Source organism: Marmota monax, unplaced genomic scaffold (assembly GCF_021218885.2).
Source record: "Marmota monax isolate L192 unplaced genomic scaffold, Marmota_monax_Labrador192_F-V1.1 WCK01_AAM20220418_F8-fsc00084, whole genome shotgun sequence".
NCBI lineage: Eukaryota > Metazoa > Chordata > Mammalia > Rodentia > Sciuridae > Marmota > Marmota monax.
Genome location: NW_026694575.1, coordinates 6419555 through 6440106, shown reverse-complemented (window position 1 = coordinate 6440106; position 20552 = coordinate 6419555). Strand labels below are relative to the sequence as shown.

At 48.3% G+C, this 20552-nt stretch overlaps 1 protein-coding gene across 1 annotated transcript in view; it reads right to left on the bottom strand.

Annotated features, from left to right (window-relative positions):
• Positions 1-238: 238 nt before the first annotated feature.
• The window catches only part of Smim23 (small integral membrane protein 23), a 127630-nt gene continuing 107316 nt past the window's right edge, over positions 239-20552 (bottom strand). Inside the window, exons 2-5 of the mRNA XM_058571842.1 lie at positions 7051-7148; positions 942-993; positions 695-762; positions 239-457 (exon numbers count right to left, since the gene is read on the bottom strand). Coding sequence (XP_058427825.1) covers positions 239-457; positions 695-762; positions 942-993; positions 7051-7148 — 437 coding nt within the window. The remainder of the gene's footprint in view (positions 458-694; positions 763-941; positions 994-7050; positions 7149-20552) is intronic.

Here is a 20552-nt window from a genome sequence, read left to right as displayed (position 1 = left end):
CCTGGCTCTGAAGCCCAAGTTGGTTCCCGTGGGCCACAGTCCTGGGGCCAGGGAAGACCCCCAAGCAGGCCCTGGTGTCCTCCTGGGGCTGCTTCCGTCAGCGTTCGGGAGCATGGACAGCAGACCTGGCTTCCCAACCAGTTTATTCTCGTGCTGCCTGGATCCTGTGTCCAAGCCCAGCCTCCTCCCCCTCCTCTCCCACCAGGGCCCCAGGGCCCCAGGGCCCCAGGGCCCCAGCTCACAGGGGAGCCTTGTGGGTGGAGCAGGGCTCCTCCGGGTGTGGGTGCGGCTCTGCCAGGAGAGCGTCCAGCCAGGATTCCAGGTCCCGCACCAGCCGCTCCAGCTCCTTCACTTCTTCCTCCAACGTCTCCAAGAAACCATGCAAATTCTTCTTCACCCAGTTCCTGAGGACTTTGATCGGCTCTTCAGCAGGGTCACTGGGGTGATAGTAAAAGCCCTGAAAGGCACCAGGGTTTGTACGGTGAGATCTCGCTGTGGGCTTCTGGTTTCCTGGGGTTCCCCAGGGCCCTGGCACATGCTGTGTTTTGTGCCTGGAGCACCCCTCCCGGCCTGCCCCACCTGGCCAGCTCTTGTTTACCCCCCCCCCCAGCCCAGCTTGCCAACCACACCCCTCCGGGAAGACCTCCTAGTCCCGTACCTCAGTAGTCCCTCTGTACATTCCTAAAGCTGTTACCTGGGGAGACACAGGATGCTGGGGGTGGCCACATTCCCTGATCCTTTCAGACATCTCCCAGCTTCTTCCTGTAACAGGCACAAAGGCCACCTCTTAATAGGAGCAAGTGAGGGTTGGTTGGAATAAAGGATCTGTCTTCTCCGGGAGGAAGGGAAGGTAGGAAAAAGCAGTTGAGGCTCCTCTGCAGACATTCATCCCGGGGGAAACCCCACCCTCCCCTCCGTTCTCAGGTTCCGGAAAGGCTCACCTGATATTCCTGTGGTCAGGTACAGCACCAAGACCAGCAAGGCCAGCAGCGTCTGGGGGCAAGAGGAGAAGGGGAGGGTCAGGAAGGTGAGTCCTGCAGGCAGAGGGCCGGGCGTCAGGGGGGACCCTATGAGAGAGTGTCTAGAACTCAAGTTTATTTCTGGTTATCCAAGTCACCACACTTACTGCCAAACCCCCCAAATACTGCGGAAGTTTGCCGAAAGGGAAGGCCCGCCTCTGCGCTCTCTCCTTGAGTCCCTTTTGAATTTTTTATTTTAATTGATCTTTAAAAGAAATCAACTCCAGCCAGGCACCGTGGTGCACGCCGGTAATCCCAGCCACTCGAGAGGCTGAGACAGGAGGATCGCAAGTTTGTGGCCAACGTTGGTGATTTACTGAGACCCTGCCTCAAAACAAAAAGTTAAAAAGGCTGGGGATGTAGCTCAGTGGTAGAGCACCCCAATTTCAGTCCCCCAGTACCACAAAGAAAAAAATGATTAACTTAATCACAGTTATAATTTATAGACAATGAAATGTACATATGGGTTTCAACGCATAGGTAGATGAGTTCTGACAGATGACTGTACCTGTGGACTATCTATCGCCCCAAAGATCTGAAACATGTCCATCATCTTAGGAAGGTCCCTTTGCTCCTTCGAAGACAGCTCCCTCCTTACCCTGACTCTGCTGGAGGGAGCCACTAATGTGCTTCCTGCCACCCGATGGTCATTTTTGCCTGTTCTGTAACTTTGTAGAAATGGAATCGCAAGGTATATGCCTTTGGTTTAGTTTATCTTGCTCAATATGCTTCTGAGAAGCTTCTGTGTGTTCTGTTTTATTGATGAATGTTTATGTGAAATGAATATAGCACAAGGAATCTCTCCACCCGTTGATGGGCTCTTGGTGGCTTCTGGTGTGGGGCTATCATGGATTAAAGTGCTGGGATCATATAGGCACACACCTTTGTGTGGACATGTTCTCATTTCTCTTGGGCTAATAGCCAGATACGGAAATAATGGGTATTGTGGTAAATTGATGCCTAGTTTTACAAGAATCCACTCAACTGTTTTGTGGGTATTTCTTCCATTTTTATATTCCTGCCAGCAATTCATGAGAGTTCTAGTTGCTCCGTATCCACGTCAACACTTGGTACTGTCAATCATAATTTTAGGCTTTCTATTGCTGTGTAGTGGTATCTTAATCTATTTTTATATTAATGATTCCTAATTTATATATCTTTTTTTGTGATGTGTCTATTAAAGTCTCCAGTCCATTTATTTTTTATTGGACTATTTGTGTGCCGGCAATAGTCCTTTATGTATTTTGGATATTAGTCATTTGATAGGTATTTGTCTTGTGAATATTTTTTCCAAGTCTGTGGTTTGTCTTTTTATTTTCTTACCACTGTCTTTTTTAGATCAAAAGGTTTCAGTTTTGACGGAGTCCAATTCATAAAATGTTTTCCTTTTGTGGGGATGCTTTTAGTGTGAAGTCTAGAATACTTTGTCTGCTTCAAGGTCATGATTTCCTCCTGTTTTCTTCTAGACATTTTTTATTGTTTTAGCTTTTCATTTAGGCATCTGATTCATTTTAAGTTAGTTTTGGTATGTAATGTGAAATAGGGATGGAGATTTTTTTTTCATATAGATATCAAGTTGTTCTAGAATTGTTTCTTTAAAAAGACGAATTTTTCCTCCTGGCATTACATTGGCATCTTTGTCAAAAACCTGTCCACATATTATGTGCACCCATCCCTTTCTCAATTCTATTCTGTTTCATTGATCAACATTTCTTGACATCAGAGCTATAGCAGTATGAGTCTGATCTGCTAGTGCTGCCATACAGAATACCACAGATTGGACGGCTTTGACAGTAGAAGTGTGTTTTATCCTAGTTCTGGAGGCTGTCAACCCAGGTCAAGGTGCTGGCAGGGTTGGGAGTCATCTCTCCTTAGCTTTCTTGCTGTCACCTTCTCATTATGTATCCACAGGATTTCCCCCTCTGGATAATAAAGGTAAAAATGTCTTCTTATAATGACACCAGTTTTTGGTATTAGGTTCCCTTGCTTAATTATTCTTTAAAAGTCTTTCTGCAACTATAATCACTTTGAAGTTAAGGTCCTAACATATGAATTTTGGGGACACAATTCTCTCCATAATGACTATGTTGTCACTATTCTGTTCCATTGATGTATATCTCATACAATTCACACTATCTAGATAACTGTTGATTTATAGTAAGATTTGAAATCAGATACTGTGCTTTTTTGGACTTGGTTATTTTTTAAACAATTTTTGGCTATTCTACATTCTTTGCAATTTGTGTACATTTTAGAGTCATTTTTTCCAATTTCTATTTTTTAAAACTTTTGGGATTTTGATGGATACTGCATTGAATCTGTATATTTGGTAAGCATGCATGGCTTAAAATATTGTATCTCCCAATCCATGAACATGGTATATCTTGTCATTAGATTTCCTTTCTTCCTTTTCTTTTCTTTTCCTTTTTTTTTTTTTTTTTTTTTTTTAGGGTTTTGTTTTAACTTTAATTGACAGCCCAGAATAGTGCACATTTTAGTGGCTAAGTATTATATGGTTACAGACAAAATCCTTTGGTCAAGTAGTTACAATATCCTTCATCAGTTATTTCACGTTAAGTACAGATTGTTGAAAAGAAAGAAAAATCAATGCTAGGCTAAGCAGAACACAGATAAACATTTCAATTTTCTAACAAAACCGAATCTAGCACCTTTAAAATAAATATTAGTAACCATTTCACAAGTATGGAATTATCATTTCCATAAGGTTTTGAAAAAGTCCCATTCATCAGCAGTGCAAACTAAAGATAGCATTTTTCGAAGTTGAGATTAAATTATGTCAACACACAGCAGCCCACACAGTAGAAGGGGAGCTTCTTGGTTGAGCTGGGTGTAGACCCAGGGTAGACAAGGGGTTTCTGCTGGGTCTTGGGGTTCCCAGGCTGAAAAGATACCACAAGGTTTTGATCATGGTCTGGAAAGACTTAAATAGAGTTAAAAATGAGTTTGAGCAGGACAGAGTTCTTTTTCTGATGGGCTAACTCATAACATTTCCAGTCCAACCCCCCAAAGGCTTCCACTCCACGGGTGCACATGGTAACAACCCTCCCTGATGCGACCCTGACTCCAGTGGGGGCATCTGAGTGCAGCGCTCGATACAGGTGAGGAGCCATGGACCTAAATTCCCCAGTGGACACAGCTTGGCAACCATGGCATTGTAGGTCAACTCAGGTTCTTAATCCTCTGTGACTGGATGACCTGCATGCAGGGGAATGTCCACGTGAAGCCTTCCCGTTATCACTATTTCAAGCACTATGACTCGAGCTTCCTAGGGTGGCCCTGGCACACACTCTCAGTCACCATGTTTTGTTTCTTGTGAGTACTCCACTCCGTTTTTACACTGAACCTTGGAGCTTCAGGCCTTTTAACAAGTAGACCCAGACATCGCAGGAATCTCTGAGAAGCAGACTCAGCAGCCAGTTATTTGCATTATGATATTGGGGAGAAAAGTCACTGCTAGTCCATGTTTTCTCTTAATCATTTAGCATTTACCAATGGCCCAGACCAAAGGTCATTTCCAAGTAGAAAAGTTCTGATTCCCACTTTTCCGTTGGCCCATGTGTAACACACAACTTACTCTGTTCCCAAACACCTGTGGCAGAACTTGCTTGCTTGGTTGTCACCAACACTGAAGGGACTTTGGACACAGATGCCATAAGAATGATGATCATCAGCAGAGTGCTGCAAATGGTTCTCACCAGCTCGCCTCTGCTAGAATTCTCCTGGTTTTCCTTTAATTTTCTCCTAACAATGTTTTGTTGTCTTTGAGTGTAGAGGCCTCCCAAGTATTGCATGGTTTCTGATGCTCCTACAAATGAAATCTTAAGAAGTTAACTTCCCAATTGTTGTTTGTCTACAGAAATCGAATTGAGTTTGTAGCTTGTGACTTACTTCAAATAGCTCTCTTCTTGGAGAGTTTAGGATTTCACAGATGGAAAATTGAGCTGTCTATGAAGAAAGTTTACCTTCTAGCCTTTCAAAGGGTTGTCAACCTTTCCCCCCTTGACTAGAGCCACCAATGAAATATTAAGTAGCAGAGGAGAAGCTGAACATCTTCATCTTGTCCCCTGTGAAGGAACGAGGGGAAGGGGAGGAAAGTGGAAGCCTTCCATCAAGTGTGCTGTTGGTTCTTCATTGTGGGCTGGTATCAGGGAGGGGTTCCCTTCCATTCCCAGTCCTCTGAGAACTTTAACACGAACAAGCACTGAGTTAGGAATACGTTTTTTTTTTTTTTAATCCACTCTAAAAGTATTCAACAATCCAAAGGATGTAGGACAGCCAAAACAAATTTGAGAGATGATGTAAGGGTCCCCTTACTTCGGTAAATTGTGTCACTTGACTTTTGAATATTGAACCAACCTTGACTTCCTTCAGTTGACTCCACTTGCTCATGATACAACAGCCCTTTTATGTACAGTGGTCCCCTGGCCTCCATGGGCCATGGATTTTAGGATCCCCCTTCCTGTGGATGAAGGAAGCCAGGTGCGAAGAGACACCTATTCTCGATTCATCTACATGAAAATGAAGACCACACACAACTCATCTATGATGACAGAAGTTAGAATCCTAGTGTGGGGTGTGAGGGGGACTGAGGTCCTTGTGGGTGCTGGGAATGTCCTGCAGCTTGATTTGGATGGTGGTGGCCAGATGTGTGCACCCAGCCCCAAAGTCGACCCACCAAAGATGGGGGTGATATATTTCCTCTCCTTGGACTCTGTGAGAAGACACTGAGAGCTGCCCATCCTGTAGAGCACTGGTGTGGTTCAGTGGTCTGGGTGACTTCTCCCTGTCCCACCACTCCTCTGTCAAAGTGCTTTCCAGGTTGGTTTCTTTCCCAGCATGCTTTGCTTCTGCTAGGCTCTCTCTGGTGCTAGCAGGAGGGAAAAGCAGGAACCCACTGGGACCAGAATCTATCTACAGTTGTTTCCTCGTGCTGTCTTGGGGCCTGAGTAGAAACATTTCTTCTCTTTAAGCCTGTTTCTTCATCTGCAAAACTCGAGTTTGAAATATAAATATGCTCGAGGTCTTTTTATTAGGAGAGAGGGCCTCTGGGGGGATGGCTTGGGAAGTGACCTAGGAAACAGCAGTTAGTGGATTTCTTCCCTGTGGGACTTCTCAGGGTCTTCCTGATGGGAACAACCATGTCACTCCCCAGACACAGAACTGTCTGTGATTTTCCTAAAGGGTGCTTCCTGGGCGTGGCACTCGTGGGACCCTCTGCAGGAGCAGCTGCAGGGCCGGGAGCCAGCCTGCACGCCCATCAGAGCTGTGGGTCCAGCATAAGGAGGCATTGGGAACAGGGGCAGCGAGTGAATGAGGATCTTTGGAAAACATATAGGCCAGTCATCCTCTGCTCTGCTCAGACCCTTCAATGGCCTCTTGTCCTCAGAGTGAGGCCCAGTCCTCCATTGTGCCAGCACAGCCGACCTTCCCAGCCTCCTCTACACCTCTCCCGACCTCCACCTGGGAGGCTGTGCCGGGCAGGGCCCCCTCTTGCTCAGGGTTCTGGAATCAGATGGACCTGGTTTCAGTGCTGACATGTCCCAACTGCATGGCCTTCGGGCCTTCCCGATCCTCAGTTTACCCCCCTGTGAATGAGGTAGGTGGCCTGTGCCTCAGGAGTACTGAGGTCAGGGGAGACTGAGGGGGAGGAGCGCCCAGGCTGTGCCCAGCAGGTGGTCTTCCATTCTGGCCCAACCCCCAGGAAGTTTGGATCCCAGCCCTGAGGAGTCTCCAGAGCTCTGTGTTCAGGCAGATTATTCTAGGAACCGTGGGACCCTTCTTGGCCACGAGACAGAAGCCTGGCCCTCCTGGCACACCCCGTCTACTGCTGCTGCTGAGGGTTAGGAAGAGGGTGCTGACGAGGCTTGGGGAAGACGCACCTGGGCCCCTCGGGGGCTCCCCTGACTGGCGTGCAGGGTGAGGTGGGTGAGGACCGGTTCTTCTTGAGGCCATAAGGGTCTGGCAGAGGGAGCTCAGACAGGAGGAAGACAGCTTGCCCTGGCCACCTCACCTGCTTCTTGTCCTCACAGTGGCCGCCCCTTCTCGCCTCCAGCAGCTCGCCAGCCACCTGCCCCATGCTCTCCATCTGTTGGGTTGCCGTGTCCTCAGCTCACTCTGTCTGGATGGACCTGGGACAGGCAGGTGGACCCCTCCCCCACCTCTGGTCACCAGGCATCTCTCAAGCATGAGTTCTGATGTCACAGAAGGTAGGGGACAGGAAAGCCCCACCTTCCCACCACCCTGAGCCCCTTCCCTCACTTTTTTTTTACCCATATAAATGCAGAAAACAGGGCTGGGGGTATGGCTCAAGCGGTAGCGCACTCGCCTGGCATGCGCGGGGCTCTGGGTTCCATCCTCAGCACCACATACAAACAAAGATGTTGTGTCCACTGAAAACTAAAAAATAAATATTTTTTTAAAATGCAGAAAACAAAAGGCTAGTAAGAAATGTGTTACATTTTAGTGTGATTTTTTTCCTGATCTCTTTTCTTTTATATTTGCAAGTTTTATTAAAATGCAATTTTTATTTATTTATTTTTTTGTGGCAAGCACTCTACCAACTGAGCCATATCCCCAGTCCCAAATTACAACTTTTAAAATGCAAAACCTAGTAAAAGCTAGTCTTAATTGAAAATTATATGGGGACCATTGTAGATTCACCTGAAGTTCTAAGAAACAACACAAATATCTGAGCACCTTGACCCAGTTTCCCTAGAGGGGCGTCTTGCACCACTTGAGGACGATATCACAACCACGATGCTGATGTAATCCACCAGTTGTATTCAGCCCAGCCCAGCTTCACTTGTACTCCTGTGTGTGTGTGTGTGTGCATGTGTGTGTGTTTAATTTTGAACAATTTTGTCATGTGTGCAGGTTCTTGTGCCCATTGCTATCATCAAGATACAGAAGAATTCCAAGGGCACAGGGAGCTCTGAGTTGCCCTTCAATGCCTTCTGCTCTCCCAACCCAACCCCAGTGTCCCTAACTCCTGCACATAACAAATCTGTTCTCTATCCTCTGTCATGTAAATGCAACCGAGCAGCAATGTAATCGCTGGCATTGTCCCCTCCTCTCACCACTGCCACATACAGTTGTTTCTCAGTATTCACAGCAGATCGGTCCAGTACCCCAGGAGATACCAAAACCCAGGATGCTCAAGCCTGATGAATAGAATGGCACAGTGCTGAGAACCTGCACACGTCCTCCAGACACTCTAAACAAGCCCCCCCTCCCATGACTTGCCATTCCTAACACAATAGAGTCACTGAGTAAACAACAGTTACACTGTATTCTTTAGGGACTAATGACAAGGTAAAGTCTGCACTGTTCAGTACAAAGTTTTTTTCCAATTATCTTTGATTCATGGTTGGTTTTGATCCGGAGAACCTGTGTATATGCAGGGCAGAACCCAAGAAATCCCCTGGAAATTCTTCCAGGTTGTTGCTTGTATAGTAGTTGATTACTTTTTGCTGTTAAATAGCATCTCATGATATGTGTGCACGACACTTTGTTTAAGCATTCACTCGCTGAAGGACATGTTTAACAAAACTTGTTGAATACCTGGCTGTATCCCCTATGGATAAAGCTAATATGAACATTTTTCTTAGGTTTTTGAGTAAATGTAAGTTTTCTTTGGGGTAAACACCTCTAAGAGTACAATACTGGCTCACATAGTAATTGCATGATAGTTTTCTTAGAAAATGTTACACTGTTTCTTGGAATGGCTGTGCAGTGTACTTTGCCCTCAGCAATGTATGCAGGACTCAGTTTCTTCTCATCTTCATCAATATTTAGTGGTTGGACTATTTTATCTTAGCCATGTTGATAGGTGGATGGTGGGTTATGGTCTGAATGTGTATTTTCCTGCTAACTAATGATTTGTGCGTATTTGCCATCTCTGTGTATTCATGACTTTTGCCTATTTTCTAATTGGATTGGTTCCTCCACAGTTGAATGTTGAGAGTTCCTTGTATATTAGAACTACCAGGGCTTCCGTGGAAATATGGTATGAGTTTGCTAATATTTTCTCCTGGTCTGTAGCTTGTATTTTTCTCTTTCATATAGACTTTCATAGAGAAAAAGTTTAAACTTTTGATGAGGTTCACTTTATCATTATTTCTTTTATGAGCTGAGCTTCCTTGTTAGGGTGCCTGTGTAGCCCCACCTCCCAAAGATTTTCTCCTATTAAAAAAAAGTTGCCTAGTTCTATGACTTACCTTCTAGTCTATGATTCATTTGGAATTAACTTTGGTGTAAGGTGTGAGGTTAGATCAAGCTTCTCTTTTGTTGTTGTCTAGGGTTGATAAATGGTGCTGGAGCCAATTGCTCTAGCACCATTTATCAAAAAAGGCTCTCCTTCCTCTTTTGAATCATTTTTGCACATTTGTAAAAAGCCAGTTGAGTTTATGTGTGTAGTACCACTTCTGGGCTCTCTATTCTCTTTCATTGATCTGTGCCTCTATCCCTGCATTAGTACCACATGGTCTTGATCGCACTTGCTATATAGTATGGCTTGATATTGAGCATAGGGATTTTCTCACTTTGTTCTTCATCATTGAAATTGTTTCGGCTCTTCTAAGGCCTCTGCCTAGCTTAGAAACTTTAGAATAAGCTTATCTTTCTCTTCAAAAACACATTGCTGGCTAGGATTGTGATAGGAATTGTGATAGGATTGTGATAGGAATTGTGATAGGATTGTGATAAGAATTGCATCAACCTATAGATCTCCCAGGGGAGAATTGACTATGATGTGTCTTTAGTCCATGAACATGGTATGCCTCTCCATTTATATAGGTTTGTTCTGTTTCCTTTTAACTGGCATTTTGTAATCTTCAGCACATAGATCCCATATGTGTTTTGTTAAGTGTATAACTAAATATTCAATCTTCTTTGGATTTCCTTCACATTTAAACTGTTAAGAAATCATTAATTGCCACATTTTTATGAGTTAATTTTCACAAAGTTACATATGCGTAGTTTCTGATTAGGTGAATCTGTTTTGCTAACCATTATATATCTAACGTCCATATGCAGCCTGCTCTGTAGTAAATGTTTAGTATATTTGTTGAAAGGATGAATAATGAGCAATCTTAAGTGTAGCTCTGACAGGCCCTGACCATGTCTGGTGAATACATTTTGGTGTTCGCAGTACTTGGCTCAGTAAATATTTGTGGGATGAGTAAAGCAGGTGGTATGATTTTTATTTTACCAGGGAAGAAGCTGAGGACTAGGAAGGCCAAGGAAGTATATCAGCAATTGTGACTGTCATGTACCTTCTATGTGCTGGACTCAAGTTCTTTTCTACACATATGGTTTGATCTTTGTAACTACTCTGCAAAGCCAGTGCTGTTGGTTTTTCTTTTGATGGCATTATTGTCCTTGCTAATGTCACACATCCTTCTCAAGTACAGTTCTAAAGTCTCTTTACGTACCACAAAGTGTTAATGTAATTTCAACTAAAAGCAAAGAAAGTGGCCATTCTTGTCATGGGACTTTACTGTGGGTAAGTAGATGTGAGATCTTCATTATACTTCTTGAAATATCAAATGCAGTTATGTTTCCTCCTTCCCCCAATCCCATGCCTACTTCAGCTTGGCTCCACAGGTATTTTATGCACTTTCCCCTCTCTCGTATATCACTATTGCCATCATTGACAACTAAGATAGTTCAAGAAGTTTCTAAGTACTGGATAATGTGCAAAGTGTTTGCTACATAGTGGCTCTAGGTGATAAATGATATTATCCCCCACTTTACAGAAGGGACACTGAGGCTTGGAATTATGAAGTCACCTTCTCAAGGTTACACAGCTCATGAGAGGTGGGGCTGAAATCTGAACTCCACCAATCTGATCACAGCATCCTGGCTTTTGGTGGCAATAGGATATACTGCCCTTTCCACGGGAAAACTCAAGTCCAGGGGAAGAATGAGACCAACCAAGCCAGTAGGAGGAGAGGGACCTAATTCAAGTCTCTTGCCTCCCACCTTGCGGCCCTTGGAGAGGCCATTTGCATAATTTTTATGACCATGCACCACAGCTGCTGGCCTTTATGCCCTAAAGACTTACAAATGCAGACATGCAATGCTGCCCATTAAGTTAATAACAGCACTCTGAGAGTCACGCGTTACAATCCCAGGAAGATGAGATCAGCTGAAACATTTTCTGGGAAACCCAACGAGCTCTTTTAGAAACCCCCACTGAAGGGCAGAGCTTCTGGGATTCGCTTTGAGGGCCACTTCCTGGGGACTTGGCATCAGGTCAGAGAGGAGAGGGAGGAGGCCCTGCGCATTGTGTCTCTACGCATGCGCAGCAGCTGGCAGGTGGAGGGTGGCCCAGGGTCTGCACGGCGATGGGCTCCTCCTCTTCCTGGTGGGGAAGAGAGAGGGGGCGGGGCAGCGAGCCAGCGAGCTGGCGGCTTTCTGCGCAGAGCAGGACTGAAAGGGAGCTGGAAGGGAAGGGGAGGAAGGTGGGAGGATGAGTGAGGAGCTCCCGGGGGAGGACTTGGACTCGCATTCCCCCAGTTGCACCCCGTCAGGTCCGTCAAGGGAGGAATCGGCGCCCTTCTTGACAAGGGAGACCAAGCAATGCCTGAGTCCTGACCCCGAAACACACCTGGGGTCAAATCCTGGTGTCCCCATACTCTATTATTTGGGAAAGTGACATCACTTCTCCGAATCTCAGTTATGTGAAAAATGAGGCCAATAGCAAGGCATCACTTTGGGGCTACTGGGAGGCTAAATGGGAAGAAGTGACCAGAGAGCCTCCAGTCCTCTCCCGCCCCTCCCACCTCTGTCCCCCCCCCCCCCGCCCCCAGCCTTCCTCTCGCCCCACTCCCTTCCCGGTTTCATCCTCCTCACTTTTCCAAATATTGTCTGCTGGCTGCTCCCTGTAATCCTTCCAGGTAATGTGAGAACGCAAGGACCTTGCACCAAAGGTCTATCCAGACTGCTGACAGAGATGGGGTCACTTTGGCCAACCCGGCCAGGAGCAGCTGGGGCCCAACAGGCTGCGGAAGGAAGGGGCCCAAGCTTCATAGGGAGGAGGCATTTGGCTGGAAGAGAAGGAGGATCTGGGGCTGTCTGCACTGGGGGCAAAGCCCCTGTAGTGTGGGCCAGAACCCAGCCCTGGCTGGTCTGCTGCCCTGCCATCTGTTTGCCCAAAGAAGATGTTTCCTTTTTCTTTTGCAGTATTGGGGACGGGACCCAGGGCTTTGCACATACAGGGCAAGTGCTTTGCCACTGAGTTAAATCCCCAGCCCAAGAATGACACAGGTGTAACAGGGATTGCAAGCTCAGATGCACTGAGGCATCGAACAATCAATAAAATGAGGAGCAGGCTGTGGGGAACCAGCCCGCATGGCAGGGACCACGGTGGATCCTAACACATGGGTCTAGAACGGCTGCCCACCGTGAAATCTCCTGACTCACATGTGGGCAAAAAAAAATCCAACTTTAGGAAGACACACCGTGTTTCCTAAGGGCAGGTGCTGTGTGACCACCTGCAGAGTGACGGGCACCTGCTAGAAGCCTCACAGCAGCCCCCATGGGTGTAGGTGTCCGTGGCAAGCCCCAGCAGGCCCCAGCTACCTAAGGGACAAAAAGGTGAATTCTGGAGAAGTGTCCAGGGCACTGCAGGAGCTGCTGGGGAGCCTGAGGCCTGCAGAGGGACGGCTGCCAACAGCCAGGCGAGGTGCTTCCCAGGCACCGCTGAAGCCCAGAACGCACCCTGGGCAGATGCATGCAGCAGGTGCTCCTAGTCCGACAACACACAATAATTCTAAACTCTCATAGTGTCTGTGTTCATTGCCTATGATTTCTGGAACAAATTCCTATAAAAACAGATAGTCTAACACAACAAAAAATTAATTTTCTTTTGGTTCTGCAGACCACAAGTTCAAGGTCGGAACCCCTGTAGTCAGCCAGGTTGCACTCCCTTCGCAGGTTCTAGGGGAGGGTCCTTCCTCCTTGCCCCTTCCACCTTCCAGGGGCTCCTGGCAATCTTGGGCTTTTGGCCTGTCACTCCAACCTCCATCTCTGAGGTCACATCCCATTTCTTCCATGTGGTCGCCCTCTTCTAAGTGCACACCGATTGTGCTGGGCCCACCAGATAATCCAGGATAACCGTCACATCTCAGTTTTTAACTTAATGACATTTGCCCAGTCCTATTTTGCAATACAATATTTACAGATTCCAGGGAGTGGGACATGGTGTCTTCACGGGAACGTTTTCTAGCCTACCACTGTGAGTTGGGGCTAGTCGTTACAGATTCAGAGCTCTGGGCAGGCACAGCCTCTGGGCTGAGCCTTGTCACAGACCTGCCCCCGGCACCAGGTGGTGGAGTGGAAGACGGGGCTTTAGCTGCTTCTGCAGGCACAGTCGATGGGTGGGCATCTCCAGGGAGAGAGGGATTGGGGTGCAGAGCAGACCGTGGCTTGCTGTCCCTCCTCCCTTCTGCACTGAGACAGCTTTGAGAGGAAGGGGGACATCTCAGCCATCAGCTCCATGAGGCCAGGCACCATCTCTCTCTTGTGCCGAGGAGCTTAGCAAAATCCCTGGCACTTAGTAGGTGCTCAACATGGGTTCCCATCTTGCTGCCTCCCTGGTCTGTCTCTGTCTCCTGCTATTCAAGCAGCAAGCACGTCCTGGGGTGCCAGGGACAGATGTATACATTTACACACAGCCTTGGCCTCGGCCTGCCTGCTGGGGACACAGGCCACACCAAAAATACCCTTCTGCATGCCCCATTAATCAGAAGGCTGAAATTCAGAACTGTGAACAGTGGACCAAAAAGGGGGAGAATCGGGATTAATTTATGAGGCGTTGTGCTGCCTGGATGGCTCATTGCATCCCGGGCCTGGCAAGGTGGCCGCCTTCCGCGCTTCGAGACTTACTGTACTTCCACATCCAGGGGCTCTTTTGTAACATGCCAAGTATTCGCCGTTATTGTTCTAGGCACCTCCCGTTGGTCATCGGGCTCATTTATTTCAGTCGGAATTTCAGGAGCAGACACAACTCTTATTACTCATTGCTTCAGAGAGGGAATAAAAGAGCAATTGATATTTGGAAAAATGAAAAATATGTCCAGAACACTTTGGGTCTCGAGGCCAAGAAGGAAAATAAAAAAGGGGGGCAGGGGGAGGCTGGGGGAGAAGCCGGGCAGGCTCACCTCCGCGTGCACTCTGTCCTGGCCTGTCTTGGAGACACGGAGTCTAGAATGTCTACAGACAAATGAATCCACTGCCGGGGCCGGGAAGGCCTCAGACACCTGGGTCCTTCTGCACATGACCTCAGCCTCCACCTGCGGGAGCAGGGGTGGAAAGACTGCAGCGAGCGGCGAGGGAGTCTTCAGTTAGTTGAGTGTGCTAAGTCGGGTCCTGGGCTGGAGGGTGAGGGACAAACCCCCAAGGGGGTGTTGAATTCCTAAGGCCGCTTGCTCCCCAGTCCCAGACTCTTCATGGAAAGTTCGCCTAGGAATGGGATTCGGAGTCCAGACAGCGCAGCTGCCCTGCTCTCAGGAGCACTAGGGTCTGGGAGCGTGGAGGCTGCTGCTGGTGATCCAGGGGCACCGAGCAGGAGTGGCCCTCTGGAGGCCTGCAGGTGGGATTCTTTTGTGTGGTGTCAGCATGAGATCCGTGATTTTGCTGTCCCTGGAAGTCCTGGTTGAACTCCAAGGAGAGGGGTGATTTAGCTCTGTGTCACCCAAAGCAGTCACGGAGTGACAGTGTGCATGGAGGCTAGGGCTGGCCACGTCCCTGGGCTCCCTGTGATGGACTCAGGGGCCAGACAGTCCCTCCTGTGCTGTGAGACCGTGGACTGCGCATGGTACCCAACCTGGTCTTGGTGTCCTCATCCGCAGAGAGGATACAAATACCCCCTCTAGGGCCGTTGTGGGGAAACACAGAGCATGCGTGCAGAAACGGGCCTGTAGCCATGGCAGCCCCGTCCCCTGCACGTTGGTGGGCAGCAGTGTGCTCCTTCCCCAGGGGATCATGGTGGCAGTGCCGTGAGGTAGAAACCTAGACCCCCTGTTGCCAGATGGGGAGCTGGGGCTGAGGGGGTTCAGGGCCTCACCTGTGACCCCAGAGCCCAAGTCCTCCATACCCACTGCCTGCCCTGCAGACCCGCCTCTCAGGGAGCACTTGGAGCAGGTGTATGGGCGAGGGGAGGAGGTCATCTCCTGACCAGCCCGGCCCCACTCCTTTTCCTGGGGCCCAGGGAGACTGCTGTATTTTCCATTGAGCACAAGTTGAAGTTGTTACAGGAACATATTGAACTAAAAGGATCCTTAAATAGTAGTTTCTCTCAGAGGCACAAGATGCCCACACCAGGAGGGACATCTGACAGCAGAGCCCAAGGGAGGAGGGGACCAAATTGCTCAGTCCTTGGTGCTGGGACGGGGGAGCAGCATTGCTTCTGTATATGTTCCAGATGACTCTGTCCCTTTCTAATTATGTACATGCGAATTTGAGTAGAGACGGCCAAGGGCCCATAGATGGGCAGCCCGTGTAATGGCACCACAGACACTGGCCTTCCTAGCAGAGACTGAGTGCTCAGTGCCATCTATCAAATGGCCGTGGCCAAGGCCTGGAATTTGGGCCTGGCGTCCAGGGCTCTGGGTTGAAATGGCTCCAAGACAGATCAAAACATCCTTTCTGGGATGTTTCTGGGCTCAGTGATGCCCCAGTTCTGACTTTTGCACCCTGACCAAACCCTGTGTCCTCTTTCCTGGGGTCCAGGGGTAGTCGGGGTCTCTGGAGGAGGCCTGAGTCTGCGTGGAATCCCTGCCCCAGTCCCAGCTGCAGGCCAAGTCCCTAAAACCCAGTGGGTGTATAGCCGCGGCTCAGATCCAGGCCCCTGCAGGCTGAGCCAGGTTCTCTGCTTGGCTGTCGTGGGTTCCTGGCAATGGGGACAGAGTGATCACTGACACAACAGCTGCGCGTCAGGTTGGGGTTTCATAAGGGACACCATGAAACCTTCTCCTGGGGCCATCATGCTTCCTGGGCTTTGCGGATGAGCCTAGTGACTGAATTCAAAGGAGCCTTGATGGGATCGCAGGCTGGGGCGGTGCAGGGAAGGATGGTGTGCCCTGGGCCTGCATGAGAGGAGCCAATAGGAACTTCCAGGGGCCTGGACGCCTGGACCCAGGGCACCTTCGCCAGCCGTGGGTCAGTGGAGGGTGAGCTGTGGAGCCGAGCACTCCCAGTGCCAATGCTGTTGGATACTTCATGTGGCCCTGCACCGGTTCCCTCGTGGTTCTGTGCTGCTTCACTTTCCCCATATGCAAAATAGGCCTAACCATATGTCACCCATGTCACAAGGCCCATGTGTCCATGTTGGGGTGACTTGGAGTAGAGGGGACCAGAGCCTTGTGTGCTGCTGGTCTCTGCTCCCAATACCAATAGTGATGACAGTGGCCAAGATGGTGGGATGACAGCAGCCTGCGTGGCCGAGCTCCTGCCGCACCCCATCTCCCAAGCCTGACCATCTCAGTCCTCACCCTCTGATAGATACCAGTTTTCTCTCTGCTTAGCAGAAGAGGAACTGGTCACCACGTCCATGACTATGAAGCCACCCCTGCCCCCAAGAGCCACACACACAGTGAACACACACTGAGGTGCTCTGAGTGCCACTGGCCGCTCAGGTCTGGCAGGGGCCCCTCCTTGGCTTAGTCCTCCATCCACAGGACCTCTCCATACCCATGTGGACCACAGAGGTGAACACTTTTTTTTCCCCAGTTGTCAATATTTTAAGAGTGGAGCTTTCCCTCTAAAATCGAACTTTCCGGCTCTTCCTGAAGGATGAGCGTCTGGCTAAATGGATGAGTTCTTGTGTGGCTTGCTGGGTGCACCTTCTTTCTTTAGACTCTGCTGGTCACCAGGCAGAGTCATGCTACTCACCCGGCCTTGGAGGCCTTTGGCTTGTGATCCCTACCCTTGGATCTTCCTCCCCATTTAGTTACCTGACCGCAATGCCTTGGGTTGTTGGTGGACACCCCCTGTGCAGTTTTTTGGTTTGTCCCCGCAGGACACCACTCCTATGCAGGGGAAACACCTTCTGTCTGGGGCTATGTGGGTTCCAGGGCTGATCAGATTAACTAAAGTGGATGGAAAAGATTCGGTGACCTCAGAGAGGCTGTGTCACCATCACACCTCCATCCTGGTGGGGTGGTGGATTGGAACCACGGGTAATTAAGCTCCTGCTGTGTCTGGGAAGGGGGGCTGAGACCAATGTCCCCATTCTATGAATGGATAGTGACACCCAGGAGAAGCAGAGGCCTCTCCAAGGTCAGGACTGGCTTGCTGATTGCAGAACTGGGATTCGAACCCAGGTCTCTTGGTTCCCACGTCTGCCTCTTCCCACACATGCCCCGGCCAACTCTCCACGCCAGGCCACTCTCTGCCAAAGAGAAGACCTTTGCAATGTTTTGAGTCCTTGAAGGCAAACCAAAAGAATTCCCTACTTGCGGCTGGCATTTCAAGCATGGGTTTATAGCTTTTCTGGTGAGAACCGTCCAGGGGCCTATCGCCCCGCGTGAAATAGATACTTTTCCAATCAAAGAGTCAAACCAGAAGTTGGCTCCCTAAAAAACCACTTGTCTGGAACGTTCGCCAGCCCTGAAGGTTCGAAGCGCTGATGCTGAAGGCAGCCTCAGACGTGCGCAGAGCGGGGCGGAGGGTGGGAATGAACAGCCACGGTGGAAACACACACAGGCCGCGCCTTCGGGGCTCCCGGGTTGGCCAGGCCTCTCCTCGCCGAACCCCAGATGAGCTCTTATTTTATGAGATTTTTCTTTCATGAAACAAAAACAGCAATTAAAGAGAAAAACCTTCTATAAACAAGTGTCTATAGTTCTCGTTTGCTTAACTTTTTCCAACCTTATGAAAAGTTGGAACTGAATTTGCCTTCGGAAGGAAGGTTCGGGAAGTATTTTCTTTCAGGTTCATTCAAAATTGTCGCACCTCCTTCTCCGCCCCTTCCCGCAGTCTGATGTTTCCAACGGTCTCCACCATGTCCTGGACACGCAGGGTGTTATCATCAAGCGCCAAGTTTATGGGGACAGGCAGGCGACCCGAATGTCATTTCTGATCTACCCCCCCCCCCCAGTCTGGGTGGTATCTGAGACCCTAAATGGTTGGATCATTTGCAGCAAAGAGGTTGGTTAGTTCCAGCTGGGGATGGGTCGTGGGCTGGTTAGGGACTGGTTAATTCATTCCAAACGGTCAAGAGGGTGGTGAGCAGACAGAACCTGTGGTTGGGAAAGGCTTCCCTTAACCCTTCCTGAATTCTGATCTGAGGTTTGTACAAACAGACATTCTGTGTGGGGTGGAGCACAGCCAGGAAGTCTCTGAGAAAACTGTATCTTACACATTTTCTTTGAGACGGCCAGACATAAATCTTTGAGGATATCCGTCTTCCTAACTGAGCGCCTGGGTTTTATGGTTACTACACCCTGGTTAGATTTTAATGGATGAAATACTTTTTGGAGTCCAAGGAAAGGGCCAGTATTCCCTGAACAGATGAGACAGTTTTCCAAGCAGAAAGGAATGCCTATTTTCTGGAAGTCAGAGACCCTACACAACTAAGGGGAGAGGGTGCATGTGTGTATACATGTGTGTGTGCATGTGTGTGTCTGCACATGTGTGTGTGCACATGTGTGTGTGCACATGTGTGTGGATGAATGAAAAAGAGCACTTTTGCATACGTTTTCACTTCTTTTCAGGATAAGCAAGTTTAATTTTTCTGCTTCTGAAATCAGTACAGTTGGACTAGGTCAGTTGGCTCCATGGTGAACTAAGATAAATATGTATTTGTCAACCCAAACTACTCATCTCCATGCCCTTTGAAAACATCATTCATAATACTAAGAAGCCCGGCTGCTCACCCATGCATTCATTTTGACCCATAATATTTCTCCTCCTTCCCTCCCTCCATCCTTCCTTTTCTTCCTACAGATATTTTTCCAAGTACCCACTATGTGCCAGGTGCTGCCCAAGGTTTTCTTGATCATACGGGGCTTTGCCTGTCTCTTCAGCTCATTTTTACTGAGCAAGTACTGCAGGCCAAGCATGGCTCATGTTGCAGACTCAAGGTGCATGAAAACAGAGGAGGCCTTTGCTTGAGAAACCGACTTTTATTCCAGGTTCTTGATGGGTCTGTCAGTCACCCTGGCCAACACGGTCCATATCTGAGTACCGCTCTGCCCTAGACACTTGCTTTGCTTTTTCTTTTAAAAACTTTTAGTTGTAAACTAAAATACGAATGGAGAAACTCATGCATGTGTGTGCGCGTGCACACACACACATACACACACACAAATGTATATGCTAATGAAGGATGTTAAGTGGACACGACACGCTGCCAGCCCCCTAGAGTTCCCTCCTCCCACCTCCTTCACCCCCCCAAGCAGCCAGTGTCCCAACTCTTTGGCAATCCCTTCCCTAAAGCCATGGCATGAATGTGTCCCCAGAAATTAATGTGTTGAAAACCGAATCATCCAGTTCATACGTTTGTGGCCTTTGGAGGTGGAGACTCTGGGGGTGATTAGGATTGGATGAGGCCATGGGGGTGGGACCCAAGATGGCACTAGTGGCTTTGTAAGAAGAGGAAGAGGCCCAGGTAGCCTGCTGGCTCTGTCTCGCCATGCGAGATAGGATGCAGCACAGGCCCCCCAGAAGCCCAGCTGAGGCCAGCACCATGTTTCTAAACTTCTCAGGCTCCAGAACTGTGAGCCCAATCAGCTTCTCTTCTTTATAAATCACCCTGCCTCCGGTGGTTTGTTAAAGCAACAGAAAGGAGACTAAGCTAGCTAGACGCTCTAGTTTGGTTTTGTTCATTTATTAAAAACTTGACATTTCTTTTAAGTCTCTTATCTGTAAGCCTTCCCTCCTTCCTTTTCTTTGTCCTATCATTTTGGGTTCAATAATCTGAATCAGTTGACCTGTCTCTTCTCCCACACTCGGGATTTCCTGTTGTACTCTCTTTGTACAGTGTAACATGCTTCTCTCTTTCTTATATTTCCTGTGAATTGGCAGCTGTCAGAGGCTTGATCAGATTCAAGTCCAATCCCTTCGGCAGGATGGATCTGGGAGTATATGGCTTTCATCAGGAGACACGGTATCTTTTTAAGTTTTTAAATTTTTTTTGTTATGTTGGCAGCAATTGCTGGTCAATGCTAGATCTATAGAGTCATTGCCCCCCCCCCACCAAAAAAAATGGTGATGGCCAAGTACTGCCATGCTGTCTTCCTATACTGGCTGGAATGATTCTCAAGGACATGCTTGCCCTAACTTGCTGTTTGATTGCTTATTTGTAAGTGTCTATAGGAAATACATAATGCACGCTTGATTCTTTATTTCTCCTGCCTTGAAAACTGGGCAAATAAGCTGGGTCCCTACCACCTATTAAAAGCAACAAGTTAGGTTTTAAAAAATACAACTAAAATTCATCAATTTAACATGCTTGATGGACACACTGTACAAAGAATGTGCCGTGCCCAAGGCACAAGGCTTAGTCCA